Raw genomic sequence first — 20,014 nt, forward strand, 5'->3', positions numbered from 1 at the left:
CTCTCAAATATAAAAATCTTACTACTATGTAAGCTTGACGTAACGGCGGGGTTTTCTAGTAGGAGTTAGGCAAAGCGAAGGCCTACTTGCCCTTACACTGTTCAGTTTGTAGATGCCTAGCCAACAAGTCGTCTCTTTATGGTACCTGCCCTCTTCAGGAGGAACAACACTGCACATTGTAATGGTCAGAAACTTGGTTACGCGTCGCGTTAAACGACTTAGTAACCATCGAATAAATTCTCGCGTCTGTTGAATTACAAAAGAGCCCGCGGAGAGTATACCCTTTCCCTAGAGATGTACCAGAACGTGGACCGTGACATTATATCGACGTTTCCTGCCACGAAACATCCGCTTGCTGTCTGAAATTGGTCGAAAACCGTGAACCGTAGTCGTATCGCCGCGTGGACATCCCTGGCTTAGCTGCTCGTGTCAATAGAGCCTGTGAACATTCCGAATTTACGTCGCTCGACTTTCTCTGTTCCGCGGTTGACGTCCGTGCTGACAACGCGCCGCTAATTAACCGGCTCGTATTCATTACCACGATCGATCCCAGTTTCACGACGCATCGACTGTCACCAGCGTCCGCAGAATGTCCATCGAGTCTTTGACACGTCTGCGTCGCGACGCGACGCGTCGTTGATTTTGCACGCCACGCCTTGCAAATTTTCTGGAACCAAAAGTGCCGCGCCTGTGATTCGATGGACGTTTATTTCGTGCAAAATTGCTATTACGACCGTTTATTCTTTCTTTTGTACGCATAAGAAGAGATTTAACACGTTGACACCAGTTTTCTCTGTCTGGGAATATTCTCGATATTTTTTGAAATTATAACAAATAGAAATATTCAATGGTTCAATGCAGTACTTGTTATTTTGTAGTATTAATGGTAATGACTTAAAAAAATATATAAGATCTCTCCCGATGGTCCTACCAACTACTACGCAGGACAAAATGGTTACACGTATGATCCTGGCGCGCGATTTAAAATACGTATACAGGGAGTTCGACGATTCCTGGGAAAAATTTTAAGGGAAGATTCTAGAGGCCAAAATAAGACGTAAATCAAGAATACTAATTTGTTGATGGAAGCTTCGTTAAAATGTTATTAACGTTTAAAGTTCCGCCCGTATTGAATTTTTTTCTAGAAAGTGATTAGGATTTTGGTGGAAGGTCTATTCACCAAAAATTATTGTAATTAATCCCCACAACCGAAAATAATTTTTCTAAAACGATTTGCAATTTTTGAATTTTGTCGAAAAATTTCAAACCTCGAATTTTTGTCTCGAAAGTAGATAGGATTTCGAGGGTATACTTAATGACCAAAAATGATTCTAATTAACCCCCGCAACCGAAAATAATTTTTCCAGAACGATTTGAAATTTTTTTTTCGCCGAAAAATTTAGTCACCATGTTGATTTTTCTTAAACATTAGTTTTTCATTTTTAATAAATTTGCTTGACGCTCTATAGAAAAGTTGTCTAATACTTTTTTGTAGATACCCATGGGTCCTCCTTTAGAAAAAAAATTCAATGAGATACCTTTACTATTGTAGGAGTTATGGCCGTTTGAAAATTGGACCAGTTTGAAAGGGTTTTTCTCACTTTACGGTACCAAGGAACAACTTTTTCAATACTGTTAGAATATCTACATATTCTCCACTAAAATACGCGTTGTTTGCATTTTGAAAAATTAAAATCCTCCAATCTGTTCAGGAGTGTAACGTCCGGTCGTACGCACAAAAGAAAGTTTTTCTTTCGTGCAAACAGCCAACGTAATTTACGACTCTTGTTCGTCGAAGCTGTTTTTGAGGAAGATATTTTTGCGTAAAACTGCATCTCCACTGCTATGCACGTCTACGTGACAAAACTATTTCTTTCTCATTCGATTAATAGTGAAACCCAAAATCTCTTTCGTAAACGATGTTAATTTTTCTCATTATAACAATTTTTTTATTCAATAAATAATTAAGATCACCTTGATTTTTTTAGTAAAATTGTATTGTTTATTTTTTTTCATAAATCGATGCATCTTTGCATCCTTTTGAAAAGAGTATTAGAGGCTTTAGGTCGAAAATTGAATAGTTTAACAATTATTAGTTTAGTCTCGAACTTCCATATACATGATGTTCGGCCACCCCTGAATGAAATTTTAATGAGAGATTCTAGCGGTCAAAATAAGACGAAAATCAAGAGTACCAATTTGTTGATGGAGGCTTTGTTAAAAAGTTATTAACGTTTAAAGTTTCGCCCGTACTGAATTTTTTCCTCGAAAATGCGCAAGATTTCGAGGGTATGTCTATTCACCAAAAATGATTGTAATTAACCCCTGCAACCGAAAATAATTTTCTCAGAACAGTTAGAAACTTTTCAATTTCGCTGAAAAATTTAGGCACCTACCCTTGGCTGATTTTTCTTAGAAATTCGTTTTGATTTTTAATAATTTTATTTGACACCCTACAGAAAAGCTGTCTAATACTTTTTTGTAGGTACCTATGGGCTCTACTTCAGAAAAAAATTTCAATGAAATATATTCACTATTGTAGGAGTTATGAACATTTGAAAATTAGACCATTTTTATGGGGTTTTTCTCATTTTGCGGAGTTAAAGAATAACTTTTCGAATATTTTTGGAATTTTCACATATTCTTCACTAAAATACGCATAATTTGCATTTTGAAAAATTAAAATCGTCCCATCCGTTCAGGAGTTATGACGTTTTAAATACACGCATGAAATTACAGGGAAGCATTTCTGGCTTCACATTAGATTTTCGGTAAGGAATTTTTTTCTTGAATATGCGTAGGATTTCGGGGGTATGTGTAATGACCAAAAATGATTGTAATCGACTCCTGCAACCGAAAATAATTTTCTTAGAACGATTTGAAATTTTTTAATTTAATTTTTTAATAACTTTTTAACGAAGCTTCGGTCAAGAAATTGATATTCTTGATTTTCGTATTATTTTACCCTCTAGAATGTCCTAGTAAAATTTTTCCCAGGGGTGGCCGAACACCCTGTATAGAGAGAGTACAATCTTACCATTTGATTTTTGAAGTTATGAGCTGAGTTCTGCTGTCCTTATTTGAGTAATTGCATAGCATTAGGATCTAATAATTTTCTTCTCCTTTTGTATTTCTTTAATCTTATTGTTGATATGAATGAATTAGATATTAATAGTAGTCTGTAAAAGATGTCTTTATTTGTTGCTGTTCTTGAAATTTTCCTGGTCTTGTAATTCCGAAACTTTTTAAAATCTTTATGCTTTGTTTCCTGGGTTTCTTCTAACAATTGCCCAACTTTGAACATTAATAATTCAAAAAGGTGGGTGAAGGTGATTATGATTTTGATATATTATCTAAAAGAAAGCATCCTGATAACATTGAGATGTGTTCGAACGTAGAACAACTTGGGACTCAAATGATATTCCTTGTCAATTGTAAAAATATTGACAATTTTCTATAGTACATTCAACGTTGCGTTCCTAGTACATTAAATGCAATAACTTCAGCTGCAATTAATATGTTTTAATGGAAAATAGTACTGTTTATTGTAGAAAAGAAACGAAGAAAAAAATTATCGAGATCGTCAAAATATCGTGAAAAAGAAAGTACATTTTTCGAGCGTCAAACGTACATTTGAAAATGTTAAACTTTAACAGTTCGATACAGCTGTAATTTATAATTAATTTTATCAATTCTTTCATTTTTAAGGTCAGTAGATATTCGAAAGGTAATACTAATTTATTAAAAATCGATATGTGAAAGTTCATTTTTTCGTAAAACATCACTAAAATCTTTAATCCAGCCCATTGTGTGGCAATCTGGCAAGGACTTCACTAACTGCACGTTTCAGCATCAAAGGAAAATGCAAACGAACGATTTAAATGACTTTAACTGAAGTCAAGCGTTAGGCGATAAAATTTAAAAAAATAGTTTACTTATTAGTCAACTATTAGCGAGGTGATTTTATAAGGATCAATAAATATAGTTTGGAGAGAACGCGGTGTAAACGATTGCTGAACGGCGCAGCGTTCGCAGATCATTTAATTGAATTTTGAAACGGCCATTGTTGCCACAAGAAACAGCGAGAAAGAAAACGTCGGGCGAGGGCGATGTTCGCGAAAAGCTGTGGCTGCGCTCGTTGAAATGCAAGCTCTTTTATAACGCGCCACTGGGCTTACACCCACACGGCGCTCGTTAACCCGGCCATCAGTTTCACGCATGGCGCCGCAAAAAAGCATGACGACAGCACCAAACGTACCCGACTCTCCGCTGTTGACTTTCCCCACGCCCCTTTCTCCTCTACGTCCCCTCGATCCTGCCATCCGTCCTTTTATTCCTGATTTTTCAATTTCTACCCGTTGCATTACGTTTCCCGGCGCGGTTGCGAATCAGTCAATCCTTCTCTCGCGGCGGCCGAACCTGCCGATTGTTCGACTGCCCGAATCGATTTGGTTGGCAAACACCGAACCGTTTGATCTCGCGTCCTTCGAAATGGGCACCGACGAGTATCGAATTGATTGAAATTTCGAAGACGCTGGATAAAAAGTTCGAGGTCGTAGAGTGTCGTAGAAATAGAGGAAACGAACGTGGGTCGTGCGAATTACAAGGACACCCTGTGGGACCAGACTTGGCACTTTTAAAATGATCGAAATATTATTTCAATTAAATTGAAACCTTATGTTATTTTATTTCATAATTATTTTCATGCTGTGATCACTTCTGAAATAATTGTGAAATTAAATATAATATTCGAATTTTCGAAGTTGCGCTTCGATCGTGAATTCTGAGCCTGGTTTGCAATTCTTGTTCACAGTTGAAGTATTTCTTTATGAAGAAATTATTGCTTTAAACAAATTGTTACAAAGGTTTCATAAAATAAGTCTTTTTGTTAATTATTATTTTCAGGATTATTTCTCTTGGTCAATTTAAACGAAACGAATAATGAAATAACTTATTATTTGCGAATCGCTTTATGTCGAATGAATTATTAAATGTCAAAAAATAAATTATTTCAAATAGATATTTTTTATTTTAGATAATATTAGTATTTCTAATTTATTTTCTATCGTTATCTGAAAATAAAAATAATGATATTAGTAATACTTACAGTATTATTACTATAATATTAGAGCAATTGTGATCACGCATATATTTGAATTTTTAAGAATTCTAAAGGAACCTTAACATCGCGGGGTTTATGATACAGACGTAACTTCTCCGCTATTTTTGAAGATCAGGATTTAGAGATATTTTTACTTGGAAATTACGTTACGGATATTAAGGAACCTCCAAACTCCACACAGGACTGGAATCCTTGAAGCTCTTCCTTGCCTCAATAGCAATTGACATATCGTAATCCCGCGGTAGCGCAGAGCTGCAGATCACCGGAGTCTGAGGGTCTTGGCTTTTCCCAAAGATTGTTTATTTAAAAGGGGATAACATTCTCGCTCACCTTTGCATATGTATAGTTCGGGCCAAAATATAGCGAGGTCGTAAACTAAACTCTTAAGGGTTGGGACCGACTACTGCTGCAGCACTTAGGGCCGTACATGACATCTTGCTTGAGGGTGCCTTTCTGAATGTTTTTCTGTGTCTGTAACTGTGTTAACTCCGTAGGTGGTTCGGGGAGTTAATTATGTAGCAAATCGATTTCTTGATTTGCAAAACAACAATTTATTTAACAATAACAATAAATGTTTAAATTTACAATTAACAAGAGTGGTTCGATTGTAAGATCACTTGTAAGGTGATCTTATTTATGTTCAGAGTACAAGTCCGATTATATGGTTCTGTTCGCGTCCGATGCGATGTTCAAAAATGTCCAAGTTCTATTCTGTGATCACTGTATTCTGTCCTGCAGTGTTCTCCTGCCGTGTTCTGATGCAGTGTTCTGATGTTTGTCCAGAGTTCTGTCCTGGGCCTTGTCCCGCCCAATCCGAATTTTGGACAGTTTTTGGATTGTGCAACGCCCACAGCCTGGTTTGTTTCATCCTGCAAATCAAGGTCTGCAGGACGTTGCACAATCCCTGGATTAATTTATTACCCATTCTGTTCTTCGTCCTAGTCCTGGTGGTCAACACGTGAGGGTTTCCGATACATCAATTGCCGTCGAGGATGGTCTAACTGGGGACCGTTTCCAGAAAAATCTGAAACCGCCATCCGGCCAGACCTAGTCCTTTAGAAATTGCATGCGGTCCGTGAAAAATTGTAACTTCCTCAAAAACGGCACTGTTTATTGTCGATTGCAGCGGAAACCCTTCACGTGGCGGCAACAAACTGCACTACCTTTTTCATTTTCTAGATGCATATATTATAAGCAGGTAAATTAAGATATTAAAGACTTGAGTAAAACCTTTACCTGTTACGATACCTGTTGAGATTTTACTGCACAGTATATTATTTTAATTGTATATGTTTTATTTATAACAACTAATGAGAAGACAATAGGCGGTACGACACGTGTTACAGTACATTACAGACTGATCGAAAAATCAATACATGATCCAACAGGTGGCGATCGATTACCTGCTCTACTTTATCGACGCAAGTGAGATTTACGATTAAGTTTTGTCTTGTTACTCCTGACAATACCTCTAAAAATGGCTTTCTAAAAATGGCGACACTAGATAAAATATTTCTTCGTACGGCTCTGACTATGGTCTATTTGTCAATTCACTTGTTTCGGGAGCTGAAACGTGTAAACTTCGACACCCACTCGAGTTTACGACCTCGCTATATTGTAGCCCGGACTATACCTGTACTATCCAGTGATGACTTGATAGCTAGGCACGCTGATTGGCCGTAGCGTAATAGCGACGCTTGCTCTCACACGCATTGTCATTATTGGCTGAGCCGCTCACAACTACAATTCCATCACGTGACAAAGGACGTGAACGAAACGTATAGGGACAAAGTAGGATAGGACAAGACTGAGAAACATCGGCGTAACCGTACGTTCAAAATACTAGCCGTGAATAGGAGAAAAATGTATCTCTCGTGGTTATGGAGACCCTACTATGCAGCGTGACGTCCCCGTCATGTTTGTGGGTGACTTGCCCCGTTTAGTTTGTGGGTGCCTAGCCAACAAGTCATCTTTGGATAGTACACTAGACAGCAGGGTGAGCGGGAATATTGCAAAGGGTAAGAAACGCCCTGCCAAAGTGACGACTTTGAGGATTGGCTTGGTAGGGGAAGCCAAGCTTAGGTTAAGGATAACATTGAGATTTGGAATTAGATTTGTTTGATCAAGCCTTACAACCTCAAATCGACTCTCCACAAGTTCAGAAATATTCTTGTGCAACTAAAAAGAGCAACGGGCTTCAAGGTTATCGGTATTTTCCCAAACACCAGTTTGGGTTGTCCTTCGAGTACAAGGAAAAGGACCACAGTAAGGGACTGTGTGATAAGCATGGTTCGCGCAGTATAGCAAGTGGGCATAATACTTCACAGCCGAAACATGAATTATTGGATATTATTGTTTCTCGCGCTTAAATTTTAGTAAAGAAGCGTCCACGGAAAAAGTAGGAATGTCAATTTTAAGGAATTTTGAGATACATATTTTTTTCTCGCTTATCATATCGCATTAAAAATCAACCTTTCTTCCCAGCTTTATAGGGAAAAATATGGGAATAAAAATAGTTCTCACTTTTTAAAATATAAAATTTTGGCATTATATCGATAAAAAAATGTTTCTTTTCCAAGAAACACTAAAATTTGGTATTCTTCAATCTACTCGTGGATCTTTCGAACATCGTGGCCATTTCTAGACATAGGAAAGTGTCATGGCAGTTAACATTTTAATTACATTATTATCAAAAAAGAGCCATCTGCGTCCAAGTAGCTGAAACGTCGTTTAAATAATGAGACCATCGTAGTAAAATTGCGTGATCAGAAATGATTTCACTACGATCACCGCATAATGTTTCGGTCGCGGTGAGAACCGCAGACTAAACACAGTGTGCCAATGAATTGCGGCTGATGTGAAGCGCAATTGTGCGTGTTGAATTTCGGAAGACGTGCACAATATGACACATATGTATACTATATATATTGACGAGCGGTAAACCGTGTGAACGCGTTTACGACCGTCGAGAATTTTCGAATTCACGCGAAATGGTGGCTCCCGTTGACGATAAATTTCACCCTTGTTCCAGGATTGCTCAGGCTGCAGCAGATCTATCAAGGCTTGAAACCGGGGAACGAGTCGTTTCAGGTGGAAACTGTCAAACGAATACAAAACATGTCCGAGGCGATTGATTTCCTGCGCAGCTTGGAGGAGCTCAATCGGTGAGTTTGGATTAGATCAGAGCGATTTAATTGAATTCGACTCTTATCGGGAATTTGAAAAAGACTTTCACCGACAAGTGAGCGAAATCGTTATCGTTACATACAGGGTGTTTGACCACCCTTGGAAAAGATTTTATAGAGAGATTCTAGAGGCCAAAATAAGACAAAAATCAAGGATACTAATTTGTTGTTTGACGCTTTATTAAAAAGTTATAAAAATATTTCCACACAGTATATTTTCGGTAAAGAATTTTTTTTTCGAAAATACGTAGGATTTTGGGAGGTGTGTGTATTCACCAAAAATGATTGAAATTGACTCCCGCAATCGAAAATAATTTTTTCAGAATGATTTGGAACTTTTCAATTTTCAGGGTAACAGACAGTTATGGTCAGACATATTTTCAGTAATAAATTTTTTTCTCGAAAATACATAGGATTTCGGGAGTATGTGTATTCACCAAAAGTAATTGTAATTGATCCCCACAGCTAAAAATAATTTTTCCAGAACAATTTGAAAAATTTTTTTCTCACCGAAAAATTTGGGCACTTACCTGTTGATTTTTCTTAAAAATTAGTTTTTGATTTTTAGTAATTTTGTTTGACGCCCTACAGAAAAGTTGTCTAATACTTCTTTGTAGGTTCTCATGAGCTCTACTTCAAAAAACAGTTTCATTGAAACATATTGACTATTGTAAGAGTTATGGCTGTTTGAAAATTGAACCATTTTTATGTGGTTTTCCCCACTTTACGGAGTCAAAAAACAACTTTTACAATATTATTAGAATTTCTACATGATCTTCACTAAAATACGCGTTATTTCCCTTTTGAAACATTAAAATCCTCCAATCCGTCCAAAAGTCATAACGTTTTAAAGATAATCACGAAATTTTGGACTGACATTTCTGGCCGGAAATTATATTTTTGGAGAAAAGTATTTTTCTCGAAAATGGTTAGGATTACAGAGGTGTGTCTATTGACCAAAAATTATTATAATTGACCCCTGCAATCAAAAATAATTTTTTTAGTACAATTTGAAATTTTTTAATAACTTTTTAGCGAAGCCTCAATTAACAAATTGATATTCTTGATTTTCGTCTTATTTTAGCTTCCAGAATCTCCCATTAAAATTTTTCCCAGGGATGGCCAAACACCCTGTATAGAGTAACTATCAATTTAATAGATGCTCCCAATTCCTGTTCATTTCAGTATAGTTCATTCAGTGGGTATCTACTCTAAAGTGTGACAGTGGCGACATTTCAATAACTATTGATGATACGAAAATATTGTTTATATGCAAACTGCAAGATAAAATGGGATCTCTATTTTAGCGTAAACGAAAATTTTGTTTATGTTATTAATTTAAAAGATATGATGGTGAAGTTTCGTTTTTTAAATAGAACTATATATTTTTTTTTTTTTATCATGCGATAGTGCTTTTCAAGACGAATTCATTAAGCTGCAATGTTAACTTTAGCGTAGATACCCTGTATACAGGGTGGGGCAGTAACTATTAACACCTCAGATATCTTCGAAACTATAAGTTTCACAGAAATATTTGCTAAAGTAAATTGCACAGTACGAAGGGCGCTATTGGGTGGCGATAATAGTTTTTTTGCAGGTGGAGGTACTTCGGACATTTCAAGGTCACATCCATTTTTTTAAATGGATCGGTATGTTTTTGCTTCCGTATCACGATAGAGGATCTTAAAACGAGTTCAACGACCTATTACACATGGTCATTGAAGGTCATAGAAAGTAGAGAAAGGCGATAATACTTACGGTTTTGGTAGTAAATGAAACATGTTTATAGTAGGTGTTCGAAATGATGACCATCACTGTCAATGCACCGTTGGATTCTTTTTACGATTGATTGACTTGCAAGTCTTACAGCGTCAGAACTTATTGATGCATAGGCTGCAATAATTCGCTGTTGCATATCGTGAGATGTAGTTGGTACTTCTTTGTACACTTTCTCTTTCAGTGTTCCCCACAGAAAGAAATCTAAAGGTGTTATGTCTGGTGAACGAGCTGGCCGATATTGGACCGCCGCGTCCAATCCACCGATTTCGAAATTTTTCATCGAGTTCCCTTCGCGCAATCGATGAATAATGTGCTGGGCATCCATCATGTTGATACCACATGGTTTGTCGTGTAAATAAAGGTAACTCTTCTAGCAAAAGACCCAATGTATCCTTAATAAAATTAGCATAGACGTTGCCATTGAAATTTCCATTGATAAAATAAGGTCCAATAATTTGATCACCTATGATACCGCACCATACATTCACAGACCATTGTTTTTGATGTTCAACCTGTCGCAGCCAATGTGGATTTTCCGCTGCCCATAAATGCATGTTATGCAAATTAACATTCCCGTGATTTGTGAATGTTGCTTCATCAGTAAATAAGACGGTATTTAAAAAAAGCTCGTTGTTTTGAATCTGACGTATAGCCCATCGACAAAATTCAACGCGATTCATGAAGTCGTTCCCATGCAATTCTTGGTGAAGACTAACGTGATACGGATGAAATTTGTGACGGTGCAAAATGCGAAGTACGCTCCTCCTACTAATGCCAGATTCGCGTTCAATTTGTCGCGAACTAATATGAGAATTTCTAGACACACTAGCGAGCACACCGATTTCCATTACTTCGTTAATTACTCGTTTCTGGCGTTCACTTTTACGAACACTTAAACTACCGGTTTGCCTAAGTTTATCATACACATTTTTAAATGTTTGACGCGAAGGCTGAGACCGATGTGGATATCGTTCAGCATACAAGTTTTTCGCCCTTACAGAATTTTGTTGGCATTCGCCATAAGTAAGAAGCATATCGACTTGCTCTTCAAACAGTTACATCATACCGAATTGACCGATATATCGATACTAATCTTACCATGTTTATCTCATCCTGGAAACTTATTAAAGTGTCCTTTAAGCAGTGTTTATTCTCAGTGAAGTAAACGGTAAGCATTACGCATTCCTCTACTGTTGACAATACGTATGTTTCATTTACTACCAAAACCGTAAGTATTATCGCCTTTCTCTACTTTCTATGACCTTCAATGACCTTGTGTAATAGGTCGTTGAACTCGTTTTAAGATCCTCTATCGTGATACGGAAGCAAAAACATACCGATCCATTTAAAAAAATGGATGTGACCTTCAAATGTCCGAAGTACCTCCACCTGCAAAAAAACTATTATCGCCACCCAATAGTGCCCTTCGTACTGTGCAATTTACTTTAGCAAATATTTCTGTGAAACTTATAGTTTCGAAGATATCTGAGGTGCTAATAGTTACTGCCCCACCCTGTATATACCGCACAAGTTTATCACGATCATAATTGATTTCTTTATACGCTTCCACGATTCCTGATCATTTAACTCTTTGCAATCCTATGGCGAGCTGAATTCGATATAGAATTTTTTAACTGGTGTTCTATCTATCTTCTCGTAATATAATTCGATCCACCTGACAATTATTTCATCAGCATTTTAAATATAATTTAAAACAAGATCGAGTGTAGTATACTTCAATCGATAAGTCCAAGGAAAACTAAGAAAAATATATGGTGCAATCGGGCAGAGGATGATTCTACATGTAAAAATAAACAAAAGTATGATATCATTTTTTTCTTTGAGACCCTATTTTCGAGATAATTGACTTTGAAGTTGAAAATGCGTGCAACAGAGTACGACTTGGATTTCAGCGCAAGTGAAAGAATGGATTAATGGTCAGACGCAGCAGTCAGACAGTGTTTAATCGTACACATGCGACACAAATTTTCAAATTTGCTTATCTCGAAAGCGAAGTCTCGAACGAAAAAACGTTATTCGTTCTTTTCAACTTATTTTTATATGTAGAATCTTCTTCGTATATGAAACATAAGAAAGAAAGCTTCAGTTGCATATTGTAAAATATTTAAAGATGTCAGATTGTCCGCGGATCGGGATATAAAACATCACCGAGCACGTAGAATAATAATAATATCTATTTATTAATATAAACTACAATAACTGAACGCCGCTGTATCGACGCGGATTCGCTAAGGCACACACGGCTCGACTCGCACATTCGACATCTTGCCCGAACAACCGACAATCTACACGCCACGCTATGCCGTTGTCTCACCATGCCATTATCGATCCATATTCACTAACAAAAGAAATTTTCCATTTATATTAAATATCTATTGCTATCAATTGGGTTTGATTATTACAATAAAAAAAACAGATAAGCTTTAAGGTATAAATAGAAATAACTAAATTGCGTGTGGACGTCTTGGAACGAAATATCAAAAATATTTCGGACCGTAAAGGATTAATCTACGAATAGATTATTATAGTCAGAATTACAATTCGATTGTAGCGTTGAAAATTGCTATCGATTTTGTTAGATACGTATATATTTTCAAAGATATATTGACCAGAAAAAGAACAAGATATACAGAAAGAAGAGAACGTTTGAAGAATGAAGAGCACATAATCAAAAAACGTCACAAGAGGAACAAACAGTTGATACCTAAAGATTACAAATTTATTTTTCTATTTGGTATATCGTTGACTCTAATATTAAAGTCTAATATTAGAGTCTAATAAAATTTCCAATCTTATTAAATAGATGACAATTTACTCCAGCCATTTCTCGTAATCCTAATAAACTAGAACTCTTTTACATGATGCTTAGCAGTAATCGAAATACAGCTGGAAGAAGATTAATTTATATATATTATAATAAATGAAAAATTTAAAATTGTAGAGATTAGAGAAGCAGAAAGAGCACTAAAGAATAAAATGTTTCTTTGCGATATTAGGAAAACTTATTTTAAAAATCTGTCGTCTATGTATGCACTTGACCAATTGTTACTGTTCATAATTAATTTTATTGCAGAAAATATTTAAGACGATATTTACGTTGTTGCATCCATTTACATTTCTTGTTTCGTCGAGAACGTTAAAGAGAAATAATGAATTACCTGTTACAACTACAACAAACCGTTATTGAAATATACAGGGCTATATTTTACGAACCGAAATATTTTTCTATGCGATGGAAAAGCTTCCGCTAAAATATTGAGCGCGCGCGTTCGCGTAATAGTATAGGTTATTATTTTTGGGCGGTGAATACCTATCCGCATTGGTAGAGTCTGACGGATCACGCTTTTGTGGGAATACGAGTGGTCACCGCGTATCTCGGCCACAATTTACCGCCGGCTACGCATTTCCATGACCCGGGTAATCAACAACCCGCCCCGACAATGAGCTCGAATCGAATGAACATTGTAGTTACTGAAATCAAAACGCAACTATTGCGAATTGTCGCCACTCGACGGTTCGTTTCGCCATGACTGTATCATTGGAATATCAAACTTGTAGACAAGCTTTTATTTTCGATATACTTTATTACTTTCTGGCCTACAAAAACGAAAAAATCGAGAAAAATTTACAAATATTCTTTTTACAGAAAAACATGTCTCAAGAATCCCTGATCACGTTTCGACTATTGAAAAACAAATTTCTTTAATTCGTATATATCTGAACTAAAATTTACTTCTATGTTGTTCGTTTCTTGCGATACACAAGGTGTTCAGTCACCCCTGGGAAAAATTTTAATGGGAGATTCTAGGGACCAAAATAAGACAAAAATCAAGAATACCAATTTGTTGATTGAAGCTTCATTAAAAAGTTATTAACGTTTGAAGTTCCGCCTGTAGAACGGCAATCTGCGAACAGTTGCGTACGCGTGATAGTGGTTCTCACTCACAAAACTGTAAACATGTCGATACGTCAGTAAGTACAGTTTCTCATGTTGAATGAGAACCACTATCACGCGCACGCAGCTGTTCGCAGATTGCCGTTCTACAGGCGGAACTTTAAACGTTAATAACTTTTTAACCTCTTAACGTTCATATTTTTCCAAGAATGATACAATCATACAATGTTGTATGTGACGTATAATTTGAAGGAAAACAAGTATTGTTATCCCTTAAACCGTTAAACTAAACAAATATCGTTTTTCAAAGCAGTCAGACTCGGGCATGAGAGTTAAGGGGTTAAAGAAGCCTCCATCAACAAATTAGTATTCTTGATTTTCGTCTTATTTTGGCCTCTAGAATCTCTCATTAAAATTTTTCCCAGAGGTGGCCGAACACCCTGTATATTCGTTATTTGTAATCATTTCTAAAAATGTTCCAAACAAATCTTACAGAGAATTAAACATAAAAAGTCAAATAAATTTTCTTGTATATACAGGGTGTTCGGCCACCTCTGGGAAAAATTTTAATGAAAGATTCTAGAGGCCAAAATAAGACGAAAATCAGGAATACTAATTTGTTGATGGAGGCTTTGTTAAAAAGTTATTAACGTTTAAAGTTCCGCTGGTACTGAATTTTTATCTAGAAAGCGGGTAGGATTTCGGGGGTAGGTCCATTCACCAAAAATTATTGTAATTGACCCCTGCAACCGAAAATAATTTTTTTAGAACGATTTGAAATTTTTTAATTTTGTCGAAAAATTTCACACTTTCTCAAATTTTTTTCTCGAAAGTGTGTAGGATTCGGAGGTATGTCTATTCACCAAACATGACTGTAATGGACCCCTGCAGCTAAAAATAATTTTTTTAGAACGATTTGAAATTTTTTATGTTCGCCGAAAAATTTAGGCACCTACCCCTTGTCGATTTTCCTTAAAAATTCGTTTTTTATTTTTAATAATTTCGCTTGACGTCCTACAGAAAAGTTGTTTAATACTTTTTTGTAGGTACCTATGGGCTCTACTTCAGAAAAAAGTTTCATTGAAATATATTCACTATTATAGGAGTTATGGCTGTTTGAAAATTGGACCATTTTTATGGGGTTTTTCTCATTTTGCGGGGTCAAGGATTAACTTTTCGAATATTTTTGCAATTTCTACATATTCTACCTTAAAATACGCGTAGTTTGCTTTTTTAAACATTAAAATCGTCTGATCCGTTCAGGAGTTATGGCATTTTAAAGATTCGCATGAAATTTCAGGGAAGTTTCTGCTTCACATTAGATTTTCGGTAAAAAATTTTTTTCTCGAAAATGCGTAGGATTTTGGGGGTATGTCTATTCACCAAAAATACTTGTAACTGACCTCTGTAACTAAATATAATTTTTTTAGTATGATTTGGAATTTTTTAATTTTGTCTAAAAATTTCAGTACCTACTCGAATTTTTTTCTCAAAAGTGGGTAGAATTTCAAGGGTATGTGGTTTTACCAAAAATGATTGTAATTGAGCCCCGCAACCAAAACAAATTTTTTCAGAATGATTTAAAATTTTTTAATTAAATTTTTTATTTAACTTTTTAATGAAGCCTCAGACAATAAATTGATTTTCTTGATTTTCGTCTTATTTTGGCCTCTAGAATCTTCCATTAAAATTTTTCCCAGGGGTGGCCGAACACGCTGTATACATATATCCTATGTACGCATACACGAATAAAAAATGTAGAATCTAATAAAATGATCCTATATATCGAACGGTTTTTGAATAATGCCATGACCTCCATTATAATCGTTCCATTTTTGTTAAACCAAATATCATCTTCCACGTTTGGTTCGTTTTCTCAGTTTGTCCAGAAACACGAGCCTTTCAGCAACGATAAATAAAAACAGTAAATTTGAACTTTTCACAGATGGAGCAACAAATACGTGGTGCTCGATTGCCCCACAGACATGGCGAAGGACATTGTTGTGAGTCACGTGAGGGACGTAGCGCTGGGAAAAAGAACGTATCACTATTTGTTAAGTGGATTGGTAAGTAATTATGCGGAGTAGAATGTTATCAAACTTTAAAATCGTAAACGTTCGCAACACCGAATGCATCTCACTTTTACGTTGCAATTCACAATGATAAAGGGACAACTAAGATAATTAAAGATATTCGAATTCGCTCGAAGCACCGTAGGGAAGCAAAATGTTCGCGCGCGTTGGAATACACCAGACAAGACAGCTTATATTTAGCGGTTTCGGTCGAGTAGCATGGTGCCGGAATGCGTCCTTATTTAACAACGCTGATGGCATAAACGTTTATACGAATTCCGTGCAACCTCAATGAGAAATATTATCCATTAAAGCACTGGCTTCGACTAGCTTATTGAAATCGTATCAGTAACATGCAATATTTTACTGTATTTTTCAACTTGTTTTTCATGTACCTCTCGTTTATTTTTTTATCCCAATCTACAGCTCAATTTTCTAGTTTAATGAAACAAACAGTTCTCTGGTATAGAAATACTAAATTGTAATATACGATTGTTTGTGTTTTGTTTTACAAGTTTCAAAATTCTATAAATAAAAATGTTGATTAAAACAATTGAATATTTTTTCATTTTTTCAATTATTAATTTAAGTCTCTAATAACATATTGGGAATAAAAGTTAACAATTCTATATGAAAAAACATATATATATACGGATGTAAAGTCGATTTTATACTAATTTTTTAAAAACTAATGACTCATGGCCTTGTAGGTATAGGAATAGTAATTTACATTTTTTATATTAAGGATTTAGCAAGGTTAATACATTCATTATTTATGGCCTTTAGATAGATCATTGTAGTTCTGATCCATATACCAGATATGTATCATATCTATGTGCATTGTTACTGAGATAGAATAGTTGAACTTACAAGTAGAACCATTGCTTGAGACCTGAACAGTAAACATTTCAATTTCCTGAAGTATGACTAATAAAATATAAAAACTCGATGTAACTACTGAGATAATTACTCGCTAGATCAATGTTTCACCGCACAGGTTCCAACATTGTTGAAACATTTTACTCATATTATTTTCATGCTGCTGATATTGTTCAGGAGTGGATACTTTACTATGTAGTCCATCCTTTATCTACACCTTCTTAGATCCCAGATATAAATTATATAGAAAATTTGTGGTTGGAAATATGTAAATGATTATAAGAAGATGAAATTTCCAACAAAAAAATGTTAAAACAAAAAATTCTGGAAGTTTGAAATAGTATAGAATTTTATTAAAATTTCGCGTAAATAAATTTTATATGCGAGTCCATTTATAATGCAAAATTTATTGCAAAATTTTAAATGCAGCACACGATTTCAACAAATCTCTTTTATAAATGTCGAAAGTACGAATATTTATAAAACTGACTGTATATAAAAAGTGGGGTTATTTGTCTACGGGGTGAGGCAGAGGTTCAAAAATGAGATAGTAGTTAAGGTTCAAGCGCAGAGATAAATAATAAGATCACTAAGGAACGAAACTTGGTATGTTTTGCTGTTCTTATAGAAAGAGGATATCTCTATTGATAGATAAATATGGTAAAGTATATTTGGCATACAAAACTGCTAAATAAAGTATTAAATGAAACAAGTTTTCAACTGACATACAGAGAGTTCCTCAACGTGTACTACTATCATGTAGTATAATTCTTAATGTTTAATGATGGAAATACCAAACGAGAACATTTTATAATATATACAGGGTGTTCGGCCATCCCTGGGAAAAATTTTAATGAGAGATTCTAAAGGCCAAAACAAGTCGAAAATCAAGAATATCAATTTGTTAATGGGGGCTTCGTTAAAAAATTATTAAGGTTTAAAGTTCCGCCCGAACTGAATTTTTTTCACGAAAATGCGCAAGATTTCAGGGGTATGTCTATTCACCAAAAATGATTGCAATTGACCCCCACAGCTAATAATATTTTTTTCAGAACGATTTGAAATATTTTAATTTCGTTGAAAAATTTCACACCTTCTCGAATTTTTTTCTAGAAAGTGGGTAGGATTTCGGGGGTATGTCTATTCACCAAAAGTGATTGTAATTGACCCCCGCAAACGAAAATGATTTTTCCAGAACGATTTGAAATTTTCTATTTTCGTCAAATTTAGGCACTTAATTAGATTTTCGGTGAGGAATTTTTTTCTCGAAAGTGTGTAGAATTTCGGGGATATGTCTATTCACCAAAAATGATTGTAATTGTCCCCCGCAACCGACAATAATTTTTTTAGAACGATTTGAAAAATTTCAGCATCTATCCGATTTTTTTTCTCGAAAGTGGATAGGATTTCGGAGGGATGTGTATTCACCAAAAATGATTGTAATTGACCTCCGCAGCTGAAAATAAGTTTTTTAGAACGATTTGAAAAATTTTTTTTTCGCCGAAAAATTTCAGCACCTATCCGATTTTTTTTCTCGAAAGTGGATAGGATTTCGAAGGTATGTGTATTCACCAAAAATGATTGTAATTGACCCTCGCAACCGAAAATAATTTTTTTAGAACGATTTGAAATTTTTTAATTTAATATATTAATAACTTTTTAACGAAGCCTCAGTCAAGAAATTGGTATTCTTGATTTTCGTCTTATTTAGGCCTCTAAAACCCCCCATAAAAATTTTTCCCAGGGGTGGCCGAACACTCTATATAATTCTTGTATATTTCCACCATCAAAACATTAAGAGTTGAAAAAATATTCATTCCATTATATCAACATTTTTATTTATAAACTTTTCTTTTAAACTACGCCATTTATAGAATTTCCTTATTCTGAGGATTGTATTGTCCTTTAAAAAATTTCGTTCCTGTTTTCCTCGCATAACAAAGGCTCTAATACAGTAGTGCCCACATAAGTGACCAAGCTCAGGATCGGTCTCGGTTACTTATGTGGGCATGGTTAGTTCTCAGAATTCAACGGGATAAAGAAAAAGGATAAATACGAGTGAGATACAATAGCTGGCATCCGAAACCATATACAGGATGTTCGGCCACCCCTGGGAAAAATTTTAACGGAACATTCTAAAGGCAAAAATAAGACAAAAATCAAGAATATCAATTTCTTGATTGAGGCTTCGTTAAAAAGTTAGTAAAAAATTCAATTAATAAATTTTAAATCCTTCTGGAAAACACATTTTCAGTTGCAGGGGCCAATTATAAGCATTTTTGACCAAAGCACATACTCCCGAAATCCTACGCAGTTTGGAGAAAAAAAATTCCTTACCGAAAATATAATTTCTGTCCAAAAATGTCTGGCCGAATTTTCATGCAAATCTTTAAAACATCATAACTTCTGAACGGATTGGAGGATTTTAATGTTTCAAGAGGCAAACAATGCGTATTTTGGTGTAGAATATGTAAGAATTCCAGAAATATTCGAAAAGTTATTCCTTAACCCCGCAAAACGAGAAAAGGCCCATAAAAATTTTCCAATTTTTAAATGTCCATAACTCTTACAATAGTAAATATATTTCAATGAAATCTTTTTCTAAAATAGAGCTCTTGGACACCTACAAAATAGTACTAGGCAACTTTTCTGTACGGCGTCAAACAAAATTACTAAAAATCAAAAACGAATTTTTAAGAAAAATCGGCAGGGAGTAGCTGCTAAAATTTTTCGGCGAAAAAAAAAATTCAAATCGTTCTGGAAAAATTATTTTCGGTGGCGGGGATCAATTACAAGCATTTTTGGTAAATATACATATCCCCGAAATCCTGCTCAATTTCGAGAAAAAAATTCGAGTAGGTGTTGACATTTGTTGGTGGAATTGAAAAATTTCAAATCGTTCTGGAAAAATTATTTTCGGCTGCAGGGGCCAATTACAATCATTTTTGGTCAATAGACATACCCCCAAAATCCTGCGCATTTTCAAAAAAAAAATTCAGTACTGGCGAAACTTTAACATTAATAACTTTTTAACAAAGCCTCCATCAACAAATTGGTATTC

General features: G+C 35.2%; 1 protein-coding gene across 3 annotated transcripts in view; it reads left to right on the forward strand.

The window, feature by feature from the left end:
* Glurib (Glutamate receptor IB) overlaps window positions 1-20,014 on the forward strand; it is a 999,595-nt gene that overhangs the window by 620,589 nt on the left and 358,992 nt on the right. For all 3 annotated transcript variants that reach the window (XR_013080681.1, XM_076777661.1, XM_076777660.1), the window contains exons 5-6: window positions 8,154-8,286; window positions 15,948-16,068. Coding sequence is in view for 2 of the 3 variants with exons in the window: in XM_076777661.1 (XP_076633776.1) it covers window positions 8,154-8,286; window positions 15,948-16,068 (254 nt within the window). In the remaining variant the exon portion in view is untranslated. The remainder of the gene's footprint in view (window positions 1-8,153; window positions 8,287-15,947; window positions 16,069-20,014) is intronic.

This window comes from Colletes latitarsis, chromosome 11 (assembly GCF_051014445.1).
Source record: "Colletes latitarsis isolate SP2378_abdomen chromosome 11, iyColLati1, whole genome shotgun sequence".
Taxonomy (NCBI): domain Eukaryota; kingdom Metazoa; phylum Arthropoda; class Insecta; order Hymenoptera; family Colletidae; genus Colletes; species Colletes latitarsis.